Source organism: Cynara cardunculus, assembly GCF_001531365.2.
Source record: "Cynara cardunculus var. scolymus isolate 2C chromosome LG 14, CcrdV1, whole genome shotgun sequence".
NCBI classification, from domain to species: Eukaryota; Viridiplantae; Streptophyta; class Magnoliopsida; order Asterales; family Asteraceae; genus Cynara; species Cynara cardunculus.
In genome coordinates this window covers 5,684,099-5,703,695 of record NC_037541.1, presented here as the reverse complement: position 1 = coordinate 5,703,695, position 19,597 = coordinate 5,684,099, and the positions used below count along the sequence as shown (strand labels likewise).

General features: G+C 34.7%; 4 protein-coding genes across 4 annotated transcripts; all 4 read left to right on the top strand.

The window, feature by feature from the left end:
* The first annotated feature begins 2,387 nt into the window (after positions 1 to 2,387).
* LOC112526661 lies at positions 2,388 to 7,947 on the top strand. Its single transcript, XM_025137039.1, has 2 exons — positions 2,388 to 2,531; positions 7,626 to 7,947. Exons 1-2 carry the CDS (start codon positions 2,409 to 2,411, stop codon positions 7,719 to 7,721), a joined length of 219 nt encoding a protein of 72 aa, XP_024992807.1. The 5' UTR covers positions 2,388 to 2,408; the 3' UTR covers positions 7,722 to 7,947.
* Positions 7,948 to 9,162: 1,215 nt separating this feature from the next.
* Positions 9,163 to 10,366, top strand: LOC112526739 (protein BRANCHLESS TRICHOME). Its single transcript, XM_025137144.1, has one exon. It carries the CDS (start codon positions 9,165 to 9,167, stop codon positions 10,065 to 10,067), a length of 903 nt encoding a protein of 300 aa, XP_024992912.1. The 5' UTR covers positions 9,163 to 9,164; the 3' UTR covers positions 10,068 to 10,366.
* Positions 10,367 to 15,450: 5,084 nt separating this feature from the next.
* Positions 15,451 to 17,139, top strand: LOC112526971 (growth-regulating factor 8-like). Its single transcript, XM_025137428.1, has 4 exons — positions 15,451 to 15,788; positions 15,902 to 16,039; positions 16,131 to 16,413; positions 16,663 to 17,139. The coding sequence occupies exons 1-4, from the start codon at positions 15,527 to 15,529 to the stop codon at positions 17,030 to 17,032; spliced, it is 1,053 nt and encodes a 350-aa protein (XP_024993196.1). The 5' UTR covers positions 15,451 to 15,526; the 3' UTR covers positions 17,033 to 17,139.
* Positions 17,140 to 17,430: 291 nt separating this feature from the next.
* On the top strand, positions 17,431 to 18,659 carry LOC112527000 (uncharacterized protein At5g39865-like). Its single transcript, XM_025137464.1, has one exon. It carries the CDS (start codon positions 17,431 to 17,433, stop codon positions 18,382 to 18,384), a length of 954 nt encoding a protein of 317 aa, XP_024993232.1. The 3' UTR covers positions 18,385 to 18,659.
* Positions 18,660 to 19,597: the final 938 nt, after the last annotated feature.

Sequence of the window (19,597 nt, the reverse complement as noted above, 5' to 3'; positions counted from 1 at the left end):
ACGGACAAAATTTTGAAAATATGATGTCCTTTGAAAATACATTGCTATAATAAAAAAAAAATTAAAATTAAAATAATATAATAAAGAAATTTATAAAAATAAGTTGCTATTTCTCACATTTTACCCTGTAATCTAAAATAAAACCTGAAAATTAGGAGTAGGAGATTCAATGTAGTCAAAATGTTAAATCAGAACTTACACACTTTGTGGCAGGGTGTCTTAATCCATTCAGGTCTTGCTTAATAAATTGGATATTAATGTTCAACTACTAACTTCAATGATATATTACCCTCATGAAATCAAATTAAAATAAGAATAGCAAAAAAAACATAGTTTTAGATGATGCAGAATGTTAAAAAACATGTGTGTGTTGAAATTTCGTTAAGATATAATGGATTTACTGTATATGATTTGGCTTATTCAAAACCCTGTACATATCTGATATATAATATTTACAAAATGATACTGTCTTTGCTACTATTTTGCTTTTAGTTAGGCTGATATTATATTGCTATAGTAAAAATATGTAAAGATGCGTATTTATAAAAAAAAAAGGATGAATGTAAAAAAGCTGAACGTTTGAATAACCGTTGTGGTGCTTGCTTTTCGTTCTGGGTACTTGACAGTTGGCATCGTATGTAAGTAGTACTCATTTTTTTACCTCGTTCTTCTAATAATAAGATGGTAAATGCAAGAAGTAAATTTAAAGACGAATGGTCGTGTGAGAATAAGAGTTAAGATGAAAAGTATAAAAAAACATTTGGACCCTTGATCACTTTTAATCTCAAAACAACCCATGAATTGCATTTTAGCAAGGAATTGATCCAATGTATCTGATTAGTGTTGATCCAATCGTTCTCTTCAATTATGATTGATCCAAGGATGGAAATTCATTTGCTTTTCTCACCATAATTTACATTCTTATCGGAACCCAATTCAAATTTAAATAACTTATTCTTTTAATATCATGAAGATGACATGTGACAAAATCCAAAAAAGAAATATACTAAGGGGTTGTTTATCGAACACTTACCCATGTAAGCGCTTACCAAGTCACATTACCTTACCGGATGAATATGGCGAAAACCAAGAATCTTACCCGGTAAGGGCGAAGGCAAGGACCGAAAAATCATACCCGGTAAGTGAGAACAACTCTTACCACGGTTAGCGCTTACCGGACATATTATTGCATATGATGCCGTATTGGTGGACTAAAATCTTACCCGGTAAGTAAGTGATAGTGTTAGATTTTACCGGTAAGCGCTTACTGGGTAAGTGTTTGGTAAACGGCCCCTAAGAAAGAAAAATGAAATGTTCAGGTTTTGTCAAAGGGTATGATCATTCGCAATGGTTAATATCAAATTCATAAAAATTAGCATAAAATTTGATGCAAACAATAAATCTTCTTCGATTACGCACATCGACGAATTTTTATGATGATTACGAATGGTCTAGAGTCAATGTAGATGAATCTCCATGGTTTAAAGGATTTTGATAGCGCCGACACTACAATAAAATCGGTTTTGTTGGACGTTAAAAAAAATTAAACATTCAAATAGACTGCTTTATAGGACCAAAAAGTTAAGTGTTTTATCTAAATGTGTTGTAATAAGTTTACAAGACGTTCTTGACGTCTTAACAAATTTTTTAGAACAATTTTAATAAAACGTATTCCACTATAAATTTTATAGGACACTATTTGAAAAACTGTCATATAAAACAAGCGTCCTACTTACTTAACCAAATTATCATTTGAACATAGGATTCTAGTTTCTAAATCCATAATAATCATTTCAAAAGGGTGTTTACAGTTCGGTTCAGTTCACTTAGTAGGTAACTGTTGATAAATAAAAAAACGATAGCATAAATCATTTGCGGTGGTGTGTGGACGACATGCTTAGCGACTTAGGTCGTGCCTAAAGTCATTTGCTTCTATGATTTAGTATCACATGTGATGGTCTTGATGAATTACAATATCACATAAAAAACATTCTTATCACACATGATAATACATGTGAGGGGGCTTAGTGGTGTAAGAGCGACTTGACATGCAACCTAGATTGCGTCAAAAGTCATATGCATCTTTGATTCATCATCACATGTGTATCATCTGTGATGAAATAATAGTATCATATGTGATTGTATATAGTAAAAGTATGTTATTGTATTCTCGTAAAATGAAAGTGTTCTCGTTTAAACTTTTTCATATATATGTAAAAAAAAGTTATTTAAATTGTATTCAACCATTCAAGTATTATCGTCTTGGGCTGCATTGGGCCTGCTTTTTAAAGCGATTGTGTGACCCATTATATCAATTGCTTTTAGAAAAGACCAATTTTCTTCATATATGGGCCCATTACTTACATCACTCACCTTCTTGCCATCTTCCTAAATCGAATCGGAAAGTCATGGGATACGTACTCAGGGTGAGGTTCGCTGCGTTCTTCGCCGGCGCTGCGGTGGCGTCGGCCGGTGGATTTTATTTTCTTCATAAGGATTACAAGGTTGCTCATCAATCTATGTCTCAGCAGGTATTATCTTCGCCTTTTCCTCTTCTTTTGTATCAGTCAATTCTATTACTACCTTTTATGTATTTCCGTATGTGTTGTAGTTTTTGTCTTGAATTCAATGAATCATTATTTAGCATTGTAACATCAATTGATAAATGTAGGTGCTATTTTGGTATGATTGCGTAGAACAAGTTCAAGATCAGAACCCTAGGTAACTGACCAGCATGATGCTTTTAAGATGCAACTGGAGCAAATTTCTTAGGAAACCTCTTGGATTGTCAATGTATTATAAGAGTACGGAAAAAAATTAGAACTTTTTTATGACCAACCGTTGAATTATGTTTTGCATCTTGCTTTAGGTAAATCTTTACAAAGCACGGGGATAGTATGGTATCAGGCAAAATGATTGTGCTTATTTTGGGCCGCGTTCCAATCAATTCTCTTTTCTGATTGATGGATAAATCTATCAAACTTTGTGTGTTCAGTTGCACCTATTAAAGAACATCATGCGTGCATGTACTGCAGATGTAAAGATGTTTTTATCAAATGTAGACAAAAGATGGTCTTGTTGCTCCCTTGCTCAGCTTTGGCCTTCTAGGATGGAATTAGTAAATAATATTGATGATCTGGTGTGGACTAGGGCGTATTATCTGAATGTGAGAAGTTTATGTCATTAGATATAACATTTATTAACACATGAACTTGGAGGAAGTAAAATAACAAAGATCATTATTTTTGTTTGAAATCCGATTATAATGAGTTTCATGGCATTGCAAGGTTTTCTTTCTTCTTCCTTTTCGTTTGATAAAATAGTTGTATTATGAAACTGTTATTGGTGTTTTAAGTAACGCTTGGTGAACCAATGGAAGTGTATTGCTGAAACTTTATCCTGCAATGGGAGCTTATTGATTGCTTTAAGGAACTAAAAAGTTACAGAGCTTGCAGCATGCAGTAATTTATTAGTGGTTCTGATGCAAATCTCAATGGATAATCTGTTGAGATCCAACAACAGTATGGGTAAACAGGTCCAAGAAAACTGAAGTTCAAATTGTGCTAGGTATAAGAAACAAAACCTTGAGCCAATGATTATAGTGGAATAATGAACCCACAGTAAACAGTTTGAACACCACAAAGAGAAATCCTTGATGAATTCAAAAGTCACAAAAAGAAATCCTTGATGAATTCAAAAGTCACAAAGAGAAATCCTAGATGAATTCAAAGTTCGTTGAAGAACCAATAGGAGAAGCAAAACTCGTTTTCTCAATAATAGATTTCGTGCCGTCCTTACATTGTGCCATGCTATTTATATGCATTGTGCCATATCTATTTAGACTCAACTGTTTAGTCTTGACTGTAGTTGATTGGTCTGAGTTAAGTCATGACCCATGTGGCATGATACGTTAGAAGTTTAGATGGAGGTTCTCTCACCATGTGTGACACTCTTAATTTCCAACACTTTTTAGTCACTTCAAGGCATTTCTCTAACAGAGATAGATTATGTTATTGAGCTCTATAATGGTAAAATATAGAGTAAATTATAGAAATCGTCCCTGCAGCATATATTAACAGGCATGTTTGGTCACTTGACTTCTTAAATTTGCACTTTGGTCCAAAAAGCTCAAATTAACCAACACATTTGGTCCTCCATGATGGAACCATTATTCTGGTGCGTGCATGGCAAATGAGCTGTGACTTAATGTATATCAAACTACGACATTTATTTTTATAACTAAATGGTGTATGCATGTATGTGTGCATACTGTATGTATGTATATTATGTATATATGTATATATTAGCTATGCATATACATTAGCTACTTCTTTTACTTTAAAAATGCTCCCAAGATGAAAGTAATAATGTGTGACTTGATTGTTGGCATTGTTATCATTGCCATTAATTTCGTATACCTTGCACACAACAGTTATTGCTGATTTGCTATATATGAATGTTTTGCTTTCTGCAAAATTGTATACATAGCTAGCAAATTAATATTGTTCAATGTGGTAGCCTAGTGGTCAGTCATCTGTCTTGCCCATGAATATGCAGTCTCTGGAATTAAATGTTTACACTCCCATCCAATGCAATAAAATAGATAACTAAGAAATTGAAAAAAGTACATGTGCGTGAGACTGAGTATGTGTATCAGTGTATGTACATCTGCGTAGGATCTCCTGTATACATGGTGCTAAATGGTTCATATATACCTTCAAACATGGGCCATTTAAGATCTTATTTGGTGGTTCACATAAACCTGTTATGTGCAAGCCAACTTTGCCTGTGTACAAATTCAAAATTTGGGCAATCTGGACAAATACATTTGGTGGCCTTGGCCCATGTGGGATTATATGCATATCTCAAGAGTTCTTTCATATCTATTGTTGACACAAACACCTACTGAACCAAAACTGAAATGTGTTTGAACCACTGCTAGCCAGTGCATCTTTTGCAGTCAATATCCACTGTATCCAACATAGTGGATGAGAATCCTCTGTGATGTGCTCATCTTAAGTGAGCTAACAAGTTATTGTAGAGACTATTGTTTACGTCTTATTTCCCGTGGTGGTTGAAGTTTCATAGATACAAAATTGCTACTTATCATGCAGTATTGCTCATTTTAAGTTTGTTGTATAAGAGCTATGTAATTCTAAGACTAGACTTTGGCATTCTCAGCTAAATGAAAATGCTGTTTTCCATATTTTTATTGGTGAAATAAGAAGCAGTTCTATAGGAGAGATGTTAAACGATTTAATTAGTTCCACTTGTGGTGGTGTATGGTTTGCATTTGAATCTCAGTAGATGAATTTAATCACTACTCTGGTTCTTTGTTTACTGGACATATCAAAGTGTTCTAGTAGCTATGATGAACTGAATTTCTTCTCTTTTTTCAATCATTCATTTCTTTACAGGGCATAAGGTCAGCATTGACTTCAAAATGTCAATTCTAATTCTTCTCCTTTGCAGTGATTGTTTTATATTACTCCCTAGTTCTTATGTCCATAATTAGAGTCCACTTTGTGAAGTTTTTCTTCACAAGCCGGGGGTCTTCACAGAAAAAGCCGCTCTACTCCTTGAGGTATAGGTCAGGGTTGCGCACACCCTACCCCCCCCCAAAAAAAAAGACCTCACCCCCTTGGTGGGATATACTAGGACAGTTTGGTTGGTTTGGTTTGGTTTTTTGAAGTTTCTTTGTCCCTTGAAAGCAGTCTCATTTTGTGTAAATAACTTAATGTACTCAAGTCTTTCCCTTGCAACCACAACATTCCTTGATTCTCCCAGCTATGAAGATTGATTATCTTTGTCTTGAGTTTAGGTTCACCCATATGTTCTAAATACATTGTAGTTTCTCAACGTTCTAGTCCTTCCTTTTTTCAGGTTATTTATTCTTCAAATCATATGATCTGTACACCTATATCATTATATAAACTCCGTTATATGTATAAAATATTTAAATGGGTGACCGACAATTTTGTATGCAAGGGACCTAAAATTTCTATTTTGTTATTAAAGCGTTCTCTCTGACCGTGGCCTCCTAAAACACCATCTTTGCTTTGTCCACAACAATTGTGGTGATCATCCCATCAGTTCTCAGAGCTCATTCTTTGAACATCAAACTTACATGGAAAATGGTTTCCTGTGGCATCTTAAAGAGTAAAGTACATTGCAAAATCTTAAGTGACAATCTAGTCAATCTAGCTAAGGCAGTCTCAAGAATACTCCACCGAAGTGGGAGACTTGGCTGCAGCATCTTCTTTGGTGAGCCAGAGCATTAATTGGTGATATTCCAAGTGGATGTTGACCAACTACAACAGTTACTTGACCTTGGGGTAATGGGGCAGATTCCCCCCCCCCCCCCCCCCCCATCTTCTCTGCTCTAGGGCATGATCTGCATCATTGGTAAGCTAAGCTTAGCATTTACGGAGTTGTCTCTAAAGGGTCATCGATGTGCACTCACATTCCTTATGTTCATTTTCGGCTTAATAGTCCTCACTACAACAAATTCGGGTTTATAGGACATCAAAAATATCAGAATGTTTTAATAGACTACTGTATAGGACTTACGTTTTAGGATCAAACACCTGTGTGCCTTATTTAAAGGTGTTGTAATAAGTTTATATGATGCTTTTAGGCGTATCTAAAAGCTTTTTAGGACACTTTTGAAACAAAGTGTCTTCTTAGCCCTTTTATAGGACCCTATTTGAAAAGGTGTCTTATAAAACAAGCTCCTAAAAAAGACACTATCTGAAAAGGTGTCTTTTAGGACACTTCTGGTAAGTGTTGTATAAAAGGGCTAATAGGACACTTTGTTTCAAAAGTGTCCTAAAAAGCTTGTAAAAACGCCTAAAAACGTCTTATAAACTTATTACAACACTTTTAGATAGGACACACAAAGGTTTGGTACTATAAACTTAAGTCCTATAAAGTAGTCTATTAGGACACATAAATGCTTTTACCGTCCTATAAACTCGATTTCGTTGTAGTGCCTATCACACCTAGTTTCGTAAGATTAGTTATTTATACGTCTTACTCTCTTTCTAGTAGCAACTAAACTAAATACATATAGGAAGTGTAGGAAAATTTCAATGGGCTTATGATATGTCATGGTTCCTGGTTCCTCTGCCACCCAATGCAACAAAATTATCATGGTTCTATGTTTTGGTAATGCAAGGTTAAACAGCAAAATGTTTAGAACATTTCAAAAGATATCTCTCATTTAAGTGGTCACTTCAACTCAGTGTGTTTCATTAGTAAACACTATTATGCTGCCTTTTGGGTGCTTTATTTTCTTTTTCCTAGCAGACTGGCCTTTTGGTTAATTTGTGTAACGGACCAATGAAAAGAATACAGTTTCCTTTTGCTTGAAGTAAGCATTAGTGTAGGCAGTTACAGCATGAGTAGTAAGATATACGGGGAGGACACCCTTCAGATGGAGTATTTATGACATTGAATGGATTGTGAGTACCTTTAATCCTTCAAGCCAGTTATTTGATATTATGTAGGATACATGGCATTTATCTCTCATGGCCGATATTTCGTATTTCCTCATGCCTTGTGTTATTTTATTGGCTATTGGTTTTAAAGTTCTAACAAGTTGTTATATATCCATGGCGATCTAGATGAATGACCTTTATAAATCCTTGGATGGACGCATCTCTACATTGGAACATCTTAAAGAAGTTGAAGCAGTAAAGCCAGTTGAAGGTGCAGAATAAGGAAGTCCGAGCATCTGCTCTGAAAGTTTTTGAATGTTGTAGTATGGTATGTTACATTATAGTTACCTTTTTATGTTTATGGAATTGATGATGGTGATGGGTACATGCCATTTTTGTTTTTATCCAATAACCGGCACGGATTAGGTCAGATTGAAGCATTCTGATGCATATTTTACCAGGAATCTCATGATCATATTATGCTTGATCCTTAATTTGCTTCCCTTCCAAATCTCCTTGTTTTGCTTTTGCTTTAGCTTTAGCTTTTGCTTTTGTTTGCAAGTTGGGGTCTTCAAGGGAACAACCTATCTATCCTCTTGGTTAGAGGCAAGACGTGCGTATGTCTGAACCTTGACAAGAGACCCTACATCTGAGTGAGATTTATTCGGTTCGTTTGTTTCGTTTAATCTCATGATCGACATGTTCCATATACTTGTATATCATCGAGTGGTCTGTCGGGGGACTTGTGATACTGTTGGTAGTTTTGGACATTTTTTATCATTAAATTAATACCTTGAGTGACCCAGTATCTCAATTCCATCTAGCTGGCATTTGTCTGGATTTCCATTTCATGTCTACACTCTACACATGTGGGCTATCGATCGAGGACTCAGGTTGGCCACTAGGACTATGACCAGTGTCGTCCGTAAAAAACTTGGTAGGGCTGATAGTTAGTTGAAATCACGTTATGCCATCTAGCGCTTCGTATCTTTTTACTAGAATTTGCTTTGGACCACTTGGAATGACCAGCCTTTCAATTGAAGTAACCTTCGGATTAAGGAAGCCAAAACCGGAACAACCATTATGATAGATTACATCTTATCGATATCCTTTGATCCTAAATCCCTTTTTACGCAATGGAGGAAAAGATGGAGACAAAATACAAAAGATAGAACAATCCATGTGGTGTGGTATGGCATGGCCTACCAGCTATATATATATATGATCCCCTTTTCATTCCTTCCCATAAAAACATAAACAATCTTAACAAACATATAATGGCCTTACTATCTTTGTACATATGATTCATCACAACCCTTGATTAGTTTCGATAAACCCTAAACTCTGAACCCTGAACAACTTGTTAAACTCTGAACCCTGAACAACTTGTGTGGAGAAAACCAGGATGTAAAAGATAACAAGTGATTGCCATTAAATAAAGAAGATGGGCATGTGATGTCTGCTCTTTCTTTTTACAATCACCATCCATCACTCGCATAGGTCCCTCCCTCCCTCCCTCTCTCAAAAAGCATATTAATAAAAAGCTAGCCAGGTACACAAGGAACACTATATATATATATATATATAATATATATATATATGTGTGTGTGTGTGTATGTATGTATATATATATATATATGTATATATTAATTTAAAGAAGAAGAAGAAAAGGGTATTAAACATCCATAAGAAAAGAAGTTGATGGAGGAGGAGATGATGGTAACGATGATGATGATCAATAGAAGAACATCCACCTTCCATGAAATAAAGGATAATTCTTTCTCTACCCTCATACCTACCCCTACCCCTACCCCTACCCCATCCCCAACCTGGAAATTGTACGAAAATCCATTCTATACTTGTCTTCAAAACCATTATAATCATAATCAAGAAACAGAAGAACAAGATCAAGATCAGGATCAAGCAGAAGATCAGAAGAAGCAAATCCATCTTCTTCATTTTCCAGTCTCAACTCGCAAGATTGCAGCATCTTTCTGGGATCTTACGTTCATCAAGCCATTCATGGATTCGGAGCTTGACACAGCTCGATCGCAGATCATGGAGCTGAGAGCGCAGCTTGACCACGAACGTAGAGCTCGTAAGAAAGCCGAATCCGTCAACAAGAAGCTGACCAAAGAGCTGATGGCAGAGAAGAAAGAAAGAGAAACATTGGAGAAAGTATGTGAAGAGCTGGCTGCAGAGATAACATCCAATAAGACAGACATGAGCAGGTTGAAGATGGACATGGAAGAAGAAAGAAAAATGTTACGTGTGGCTGAAGTATTGCGAGAAGAAAGGGTCCAAATGAAACTCAATGATGCCAAAATCATGTTAGAAGAAAAGATTTCAGAATTGGAGATTTCGAGAATGACCCACAACAATCATAATCATCATTATCAAGAAGAGAGTAATCGCAACGTCATATCTGGGAATTCACTCAAATTAGAGCCTGAAAACCACCATATAAAACGTGGAATCAGAGGGTTTGTGGAGTTCCCGAGAGTGGTTCGAGCAATCGGGTCCAGGAGCAGGAATTTGGGTACGAAACTGGAGTGTCAGAAGGCTCAACTCATGATACTGCTGAAACAAAAGACACAACTCCAGTCCAACAGTCTTATCATGAGTTAAGTTTGATCATTTACGTACATTATTACTCTTCTTTTACTTGTGTTATATTTGGTTGATTAGCGGTAACTCCAACCGATCCCACACGAAACCAACCATCAGACTAGCAAGATAAGTGGAGGGATTCAACCTTTTACTTGTTATATTGAGATATGGTTTTTGTGGTGATGAAGTAATAATGGAGACATTTGTGAGTTTTGATGTGATAAGGAAGAAATGGTGTGGTGTGTTGTGTTGTGTTGGTATTTGGGAAATGGTGGTAATGATTCAAGGGTCATCTGCACATGCATGCTTCGCTTTTACCTCCTCAATTTTAATGGTGGACCTCTCTTATCATCTTCATTATAACCATTTTCTCTTTTGCATGTGGACATATGTGTGTATGTACATGTATATGTATATACATATATATATATATATATATATGTTTGTGTATATGTATATGTATAAAAGTAGAAAAGAAACAAGAGGGAGGTAGGGAGGTAGGGGACATGCATGGGGAAAAAGGGAAATGTAAGGTGAAAGGAAAGTGGTGTTGACAGGTAGGGAATTGAAGGCCAGCAAGCAATTACTCCATCATCTCTTACTTCTGAGGAGATGCATCTGTCTACATCCATCTCTCTCACTCTCTAATCTCTATACATACATATATATATATATATATATATATATATATATATATATGCATACATACATATATAGAGAGTATCAATATTTGAACTGTTTCCTAATCTGAACTGTTAGCTCATAATTAATGAACTCTAATAATCTTTTTAAACGTTCTTATCATAATAAATGAACCTCAATCATTTTCCGAAAGTATAGGTTTGTATTAATTTGGAGGCCTGCAGATGATTCTCTCTCTGTGTATATACATAGGGGTAAATCCATTACGAACCTCCTTTTCTAGGAGCCGGGGGATTATTTACAACATGACGCCCGACATATTATCAGGAATAGGAATATGTTATTCAAAATGAATTAATATACTTATTATAAATGTATAATTCATGATGAATAATACGTCCATATTCGTCATGAATATTTATCCTCAAGAGGGAACGTGGTATGTTATGGGTGATTCTTGGATTCCTAATCAATATTGGGTTTACAATGGAGTTTCAAGTACAAATCATGTAAATTATTATAAATCATAGAAACCAATCTTAACCGTCCATTTAACCCAATGAATATTTAGTTTTATAAAAATTTTGATCATTTAATAATAAAAAACAATGATCATAATAAATGAAATTCTATCATATTCCAAAAAATATTAAGAACATGATGAAATTGAACCATGATAATCTTTCATACATCTGTCAATTACACAATGTAAATACAAGATAAGTGTTGAATTTTAAAAATACAAAAAAATACTTCATAAAATTAAGGGAAATTAATAAAATAGTCAATTAAGAAAAAATAATTAAAATAATAATTTTTACCCGTTGGTTTCACCTTTTAGCCGTTTCTTTACAAAGTTTACCAAAATAGCCCTAGGTCCGCAATTTTTTTTTGCGTACCTGGAGAAAAATGTAATATTTTTTACGGACATGGGTAGAAAGTGAAAATTCTTTTGTTTTTTAGCTAAGTCTGCAATTGCGGACGTGAGTTTTGCAAACCTATGACTATTTTGATAAACATGGAGAAAAAATGACTACGATGTGAAACAAATCCTGAAAAATGACTATTTTAATTAATTTCTCTAAAATTTATTACTATTAGAAAACTCTTTTCCTCTCTCAAACCACCATACAAATACAAAAAAGGAAATCGAGGAAAACCAAATAAAAACATATTGTACCGACATTCATGAAAATATATATATATATATATATTATATATATATATAGTTCGTTTCAAATACAACTCATCGCATTTATACAACCAATACGACCTAATAAATTGATATATTTATGAAAATAATGAGAGTTCATTTATTATGATTTGAATATTTATGAAAGATGAATATGGTTTATTAATTATGATCAATACTTTATATGGAAATGATGAGAGTTCATTTATTATGATTTGAATATATATATATATATATATATATATGTGTGTGTGTATATATATATATATATATATATATATATATACTTGAGATCATGTGAGATCAAGGGTTTTTTGTGATATATATAGACTTGAGATCATGTGAGATCAAAGATTTTTTGTGAGACCCGTAAGACCAACTCTCAACCCTTTGATTAAATCTACAATCTAACAATCTGAACATTCATAAACGCCATGAGATTTCTCAATAATCACAAAATTGTCACCGTGAACCATTAGATCATTAGCTTATAAAGTTGATCAATGAACATAAATTGGTCTTACGGATCTCACGAAAAACCATTGGTCTCACAGGACTCCAACCCTATGTGTGTGTATATATATAATATGTAACTAATGATCGTTATTTTAAAAAAAATGAAAATATATTAAGATGGGTACCGATGATTAATTAAAAGAAATCAAAACATTTTCTCGTTTTTCCTTTTTAATTAATTCTTTTTAAAAATATAATTATTACCCAAGCACGTATTGAATATAAAACCAAATAAAAAATTAAATCATGATGAAAACAATTATTTTTGTTTATTTACTTATATATATTTTCAATTAAAAAATATTAAATTTATAAAATCATTAGGAAAGAGGGTAGATTTCTGAAATGTAAAAAAGAGTTGATGCTTATAATAAATAATAATTACAATCAAATTTAAGGTGTGTTAAAAAATGTTGAGATTTACCAGTAACTCAAGTATCATTGAACTAATCATACTTTTGATATTATGAAATAATCATCGTAATCATGTTTAATACATTAAGAGGCCGTTTACCAACACTTATCCGGGTAAATGTTTACCGATAAAATTCAAAACTATTAGTTACTTATCGGGCAAGATTTTAATCCATCAAAATGGTATCGTATACAACAATTAACCCGGTAAGTGGTAACCGTGGTAAGAGTCGTCGCCATCACTTACTGAGTAAGACTTTCAGTCTTTGCGTTCGCTCTTATCAGTAAGATTCTTGGTCTTTGGCATATTGATTCAGTAAGATAATATGATTTAGTAAGCGCGTTTAAAAAATTCCTGATTATTTTAACATAACCCTTTTTGACATAACCCTTTTTGACGCAAACCTGTCCTTGATTTGCTCTCTAACCTCTTAGGCCCATTTATACCATCTTTTCACTTGTTTACTTAATAGCATGTACAATATTTTTCCATCAACATTATATCAGTTTTTGTAGCATATAATTACAGAAAAAAGAATAAATATAGTGATAATTTAATTATTCATCGTCGTAGTAAATATGAGAGAAAATATCATTTCTTTTGCTCGAAGGTAGATAACCAGAGATGCACAAATTGGGTTGGGGTCGTGTATAAGCTCAAGTTCAACAGTAAAAGCAACGGTTGAAGTGAGGATGCGGTCAAATACCAGTCCAAGTCCAAAAGATTGATCCATCCTTGTTTCCGAAAAAACCTTAATTACACCTGATATTTATTAATTTTTTTAAAATAAAATCTGATCAAAGACTCGAATAAAAGTCGGGTCAAAGTAGAGTTTTAACGTTTTATATTAACGCATATTAATATTTTGTATATCATTTTTATAAAATAATCTCTTTTTACTCATAAAATATCTATAATTGAGTCACACTCTATTTGGTTATTAATATATTTAAGTATTTTTATTAAATATTTAGAAAGAGTTAATTTATTAATTCAAAGGTTTTTCTTTTAATTCGAAAAATTTGTACTTTCACGTATAAATTTAACCCATGTAAGTGCTTATAAAGTAACATATCTTAACGGATGAATATGACAAGTATCAAGAATTTTACCCGGTAAGAGCAAAGACAAGTACCAAAAATCTTACCCGCTAAGTGAGAGCGATGACTTTTACTATGGTTAACGCTTATCGGGTAAATTGTTGTATTTGATACCATTTGGTTAATTAAAATCTTACCTGGTAAGTAAGTGATAATGTTGAATTTTGCCGGTACGCACTTACCCAGATAAGCGTTTGATAAATGACCCATATGATAATTGAAAACTATTTGTAATAATTAAAATTGAGTTGTATTGATTTACCATTTATAAATTGACTTTATTAGTTTGTAATCAAATTTTAGGGGTGTTTTTATAGAAGTAATTAATGAGATCGAAAACAAAAGAAACCGATTAATTTTATATAATATAATGGGCCAATTTCTCTATAAGCCCAAATTTTCATTAGGGGAATGCAAATCAGTTACCATTTTCACTCCTGTCTGAATCAAACAACCTCTAAATTATATCTGGTTTATGTTTTTTCAATTAATTAGAAGTGAATGGAGCATGATAAATATTGATTTTGAAAACAAAAGCTTAAATCTTCAATTCTGATTCATGTTTCATTTATTTGTCACTATCAAGTTTATTTTAAGGGTTTGTGTGGTTTTTTAGAGATTGAGACAGTTTTCGGTTGATTACCAGTTTTATGTTTATAATAGTCGGTTTCTATCATTTATCTTATATTTAAACATATTTATCATTTAGTTTTATATAATTCAAACGAGTTTATCAGTTAGTTTTATAGGGTTCAAACGTGAGATAGAAGCCTGGAAAAAAAAAACAAAGAATCCATCAAAACCATTGGATTGAGATGATCCAACGAATATGATTAAAAAAATGGTTATAACCATCTTTAAAAAAAACAAATATTTCCCCCATAATTTTTAAATCAAAATTCAGAGAAATACAACAAATATTGAAGCGAAACAAATTACACAAAAAAACAATTTTTAAACAAATACCAGTTACAAAAGAAATTATTAACTATAAACGGTCTAGATCCAAGAAAAGCTTTGCATTATTCGTGTCCATCTATTAATCTTAACCAATTGGTTTGGATTGGTCCAAATTCTTAAAAATGATTGTCTAAAGTCTAACCTGTTTTTCTATCGAGTCAAATGAGACATCTGCGTACCAACATGGGATTCCAACGGTAAAGGGTTGTCTATTTAACGCTTAACAGGTACTATTTACCTTATCAAATCTACATGATAAGTATGGAAAATGTTACCTGTTAAGAGATGTAATATGGTAAACGAGGACAAGATTCTTATTCGACAAACGTTTACTCAGGTAAAAAGACGCTTACCAACAAACTATTTTCATGAACAATAATATTATTCGATAAAATAAATAAGAGTGATGACTACTACCGGTAAACGTTGGTAAACAACCTTAAATGAGAAACATGTCGGTAACCATTCGAAACATTTTAAATCCAAACAAGGTGGTTGTTTTTTTTTTTTTTTTTTATCATTTCATTTCCTAAATTCAAAACCCAATCATTCAAACCGACTGAATATGAGTAACCAAAATCCCAAATAAATACAACCTTAAACCGTTCTAGACATACACCCTACAGATTCGAGTTTTCGTATTTTCTTGAAAATGAGTTGCTATGATTATGATACGAGAGGTGATAATGGCGGGTATCAAGAGCCTGCATCGGAATGTAACGTTGGACTAGGTTTAAACATGCAATACCTCAATAAGAAGACCAGTTTCAACCATCCTCAGTATCGATCTTCTGCAGAAATTGACGGTGGTAATGGTGGCAGCAGCAGCAGCAGCAGCGGCCGCCGGCTGTTGGACAACCGAACGGATAGTTGCAATCAAATTGCATCTGGGACTTGTTTCAATTTCATTACAGGTCTTAAATCTAACATCTTTCTGTATCACTTTCTTTTGTATTGTTCAATTTAGGATCGACTCGAATTCTTGTTAAAAAGGTTACCAATTGGGGGTTGATTTTGTGAAACGCAGGTGGAGAAATGGGGAAAATGCTTTTCACAGCTTCTCAGTGGAAAGAATTTGAGAGCCAAACGATGATCTACAAATACATGATAGCTTCCATTCCTGTTCCACCTCAGCTACTCTTACCTTTATCCGTTCAATCCAACAGTACTTTCTTTAAATTTGCCCTATTTCTTTTCTTATAATCAAGATTTATTTGAATCTTTAAATGTTTTTTACTAAATTTGTTGTGTGGTAGGGTCGGGTACTGACTTGAGGTTCTCAAATGGGTCGGATCCTGAGCCATGGAGGTGTAGGAGAACCGATGGGAAGAAATGGAGATGTTCAAAGGATGCAATGCCTGACCAAAGGTACTGCGACCGCCATGCCCATAAGAACAGACCTCGTTCAAGAAAGCATGTGGAAACTCAATCCCACAATACCAAATTACCATCCAATCCCCTTAGAAACAACCATAATTACCATCCTATCCTTCCTCCTGCTCCCAGTATGCCGCCTACTACTTCATGTCAACAATCCAGGTGGGTGTTTTTGGGATTGACATTCATTTCATCTTCATCTGTCATTATAGTAGGTCTTTAATGTTCTCTGGCAATCTTAGGACCCCAAACTACCTATGTTCACATGTTTATTGGTTTTCTTGTTCTTATCTACAAATATGTCATGTGGGTCAACTCCCTAGCTTCTGAGTTCTGTCTATTTTGTTTTACTCAATTTATTGTGGTGGGTGCTTTCTGATTTTGGTGCGTGTATGTGTGTTATGATTGCAGGTTCATGAAGAGTGACGCTATCCCTTTGTCTTCATTAAACCAAAAGATTCAGAAACCAATGGTTTCACCAAGTGTAGGATCAAAAAGGGACCACTTTTGTCATCAAGATCTTGAGGGAAATCATCAAGATGATTGCTCTCTTGCTTTATCAATGCAATCTGGTGGAAATGATGTATCTGAGGATCAAGATTTCTTTCAAATGGGTATTGGAATGTTGAATGCAGATGGTTCGAACCCACCTAACCAGTGGGTGAACCAGGGTTCTTGGTTGGGAGGCCCCTTAGGTGAGGCTTTGTGCTTGGGAATTGCAAGTACACAAAAACAACCTCCAAATGTTTCATCTCTTAATGGCCATAGCAATCAAGAATGAGATCATGGAGCAAAAATGTTTAACTGTTGCCTTATTTCTGAATTTAGTTGGTTTGACCATAATGTTTTAGATGCACATATACAAATCTTTATATATATATATATATATGTATATAATTGGTGGGATTCATTTTGAATTTTGGCCTTGGAAGCCAGCTAGTTCCTTTTGTAGCTCTTCTTTTTTGTCTCTCTAAAAATACATTGTATTCAAAATGGAAAGCATGAAAGGTTCACTTTAGTCATCTCATTCAAAATAAGATCTGGGCGCCAAAACAGAGCCCAAAGCCAGATTTGAAATTGAAATAACTGTGCCATCATTACACACTTTTCTAAGTCTTCATTTAATTTCTCTGCGAACCTCACGAATTTGGGATTCTTTCTTGCTTTCAATCTTTGGAGATGGGTTGTGCATCATCGCATTTTCTAAACCATGATGAGGATTTCACCCAAATTGGCAGCTCAGCCTTGGGCCACCATATCGTCTCTCTAACTTCCACCACTTACGGCCTCTTGACGCTTGACCCATCTTCCTCCAAAACCACCGTCTCCGCCACAGCTCCATCCCGTGCCACCCTCCTCTCGATCTTTCCCACACCCGTCTCTGAACCCAGGTCTGAACCCCCACCGGAAGTCATCAACTCATGGGAGCTCATGGCCGGTCTTGATTCCACCATTGAAAGCTTCCGTCTTTACCCACAAACTTCTAAATCCATCCCCTCCAGATACACCCTCGTTGATAAAGAAAACCTGAACCCAAATCAAGAGAACTCGAATCTTGATCATAAAAATCCGATCTTTGTCAAGTCCGTAGCATCTAAACCAGTTTCGCTAGATGAATTTGAAGAACTGTGCCCACCGAAAGGGGAGAACAAGGTGGTGATTTATACGACGACACTGAGAGGGGTACGGAAGACGTTTGAGGCATGCAATGCGGTGAGAACGGCGATGGAGGGATATGGAGTTTTTGTTTGCGAGAGAGATATATCCATGGATCAAGGTTTTAGGGAAGAACTGAGAGAGCTAATGAAGGCTAAAGATAGCAGTGAGTTGGTGCCACCAAGGGTGTTCGTAAAGGGAAGATACATGGGTGGAGCTGATGAGGTTCTGAAGACGATGGAAGAAGGGAGTTTGGGACGATTGCTTGAAGATTTACCTAAATCAAAAGCTGGGTTCGTCTGCGACGGTTGTGGTGGTGTTAGGTTTCTGCCCTGTTTCAGCTGCAATGGGAGTTGTAAGGTGGTGGTGGTGGATCGGAATAAGGAAGAGGTTGGTGGAGAACGACGGAAAAGGGTGGTGGTTCGATGTGGTAACTGTAATGAGAACGGACTTGTTCATTGTCCAATTTGTAGCTGATCCATTATCATCCATATCTGGTTTCGAGATTCACAAATCCTTTATGGGTTCACATCAACGGTTAATTAGTATAATTAATTGTTGTAGTGGTTTTAATCTGTAATCGTTGTTGACTTGCTCCTATGGAACCAAGATCGAAAAAATCAGTCATTCACAACCACGAAGGGTTGGTAGAGATGCATCTGTAAAATTATTGAGGGCAATAAGAAGACAGTATGTGCCATGTGAATCAAGTACTGTAATGATTCAGATGAGGCCAAGTTCATCAGGTTTAAATTCAAAGGAAATTTTGAAAATGTTGTCTCAAATATTAAGATATGATATGATTTAAGTTGATTTTTGTGAGTAAATTATGCCGTTGGTCCCTGTAGTTAGCTCAAAATCTAGATATGGTCCCTCTTTCAAAATAAGGACACTAGACGTCCTTGTGGTTTGCATTTCGTAACAAGTTGGGTCCTTGAGACTAACACTGTTAGATCCAATATGTTGATATCTTTGAATTCAACGTCTATCAGTGTATCAAATTCAGCAACGATGATGTTGTCTGGAATACCCAAATACCCTCTGGCGTCCCTAATGGTTTTGTCGTCTAGCGATATTACAAAAGCCTAACCTCCACCAACCCCCAATCTAGGTTTAAGTTGGCGACATAGAATAAGAAGGAATTGGTGAAACTTGCTGGAATTCCGATTCCAGACTGATTGACCTGAGAGGTACGCTTGATCTGTGTATGTTTTGGGATAATTAAGTTGCAGATATGTATTATATATATATATATATATATATATATATATATATACTAGTTGTGTATCCGCGCAATGCGGCGGGAGCCGTGAATTTTAACGATTTTGAAGTTTTACTGGTTTTATTAGAGAAGATTTAACGATAATATAAGTTACACTTGGTATTTACATATTAATACAATTTGAATAAATAAGAGTTATGGTTCCAGTTACGGTCTATCGATGAAAAAAATTGTATAACAGTTTAAAATCCAATATATTTAAAATCCAACATATTTAAATGACTCCACAAATGTGTTCAATTTACAACAAGAGCAAAGAATCAAGAGATCGAGACCGAGAGTTTTAGAGTTATTGAATGAGAAATGAATGAGAAAGCTTTTAAAACTCATGGTGAATATTAATTTGAATCTCACATTGGAGGATGAGGAGAAAACATAGATGTATGAGAGAGTGAAGGCATGAGTGAA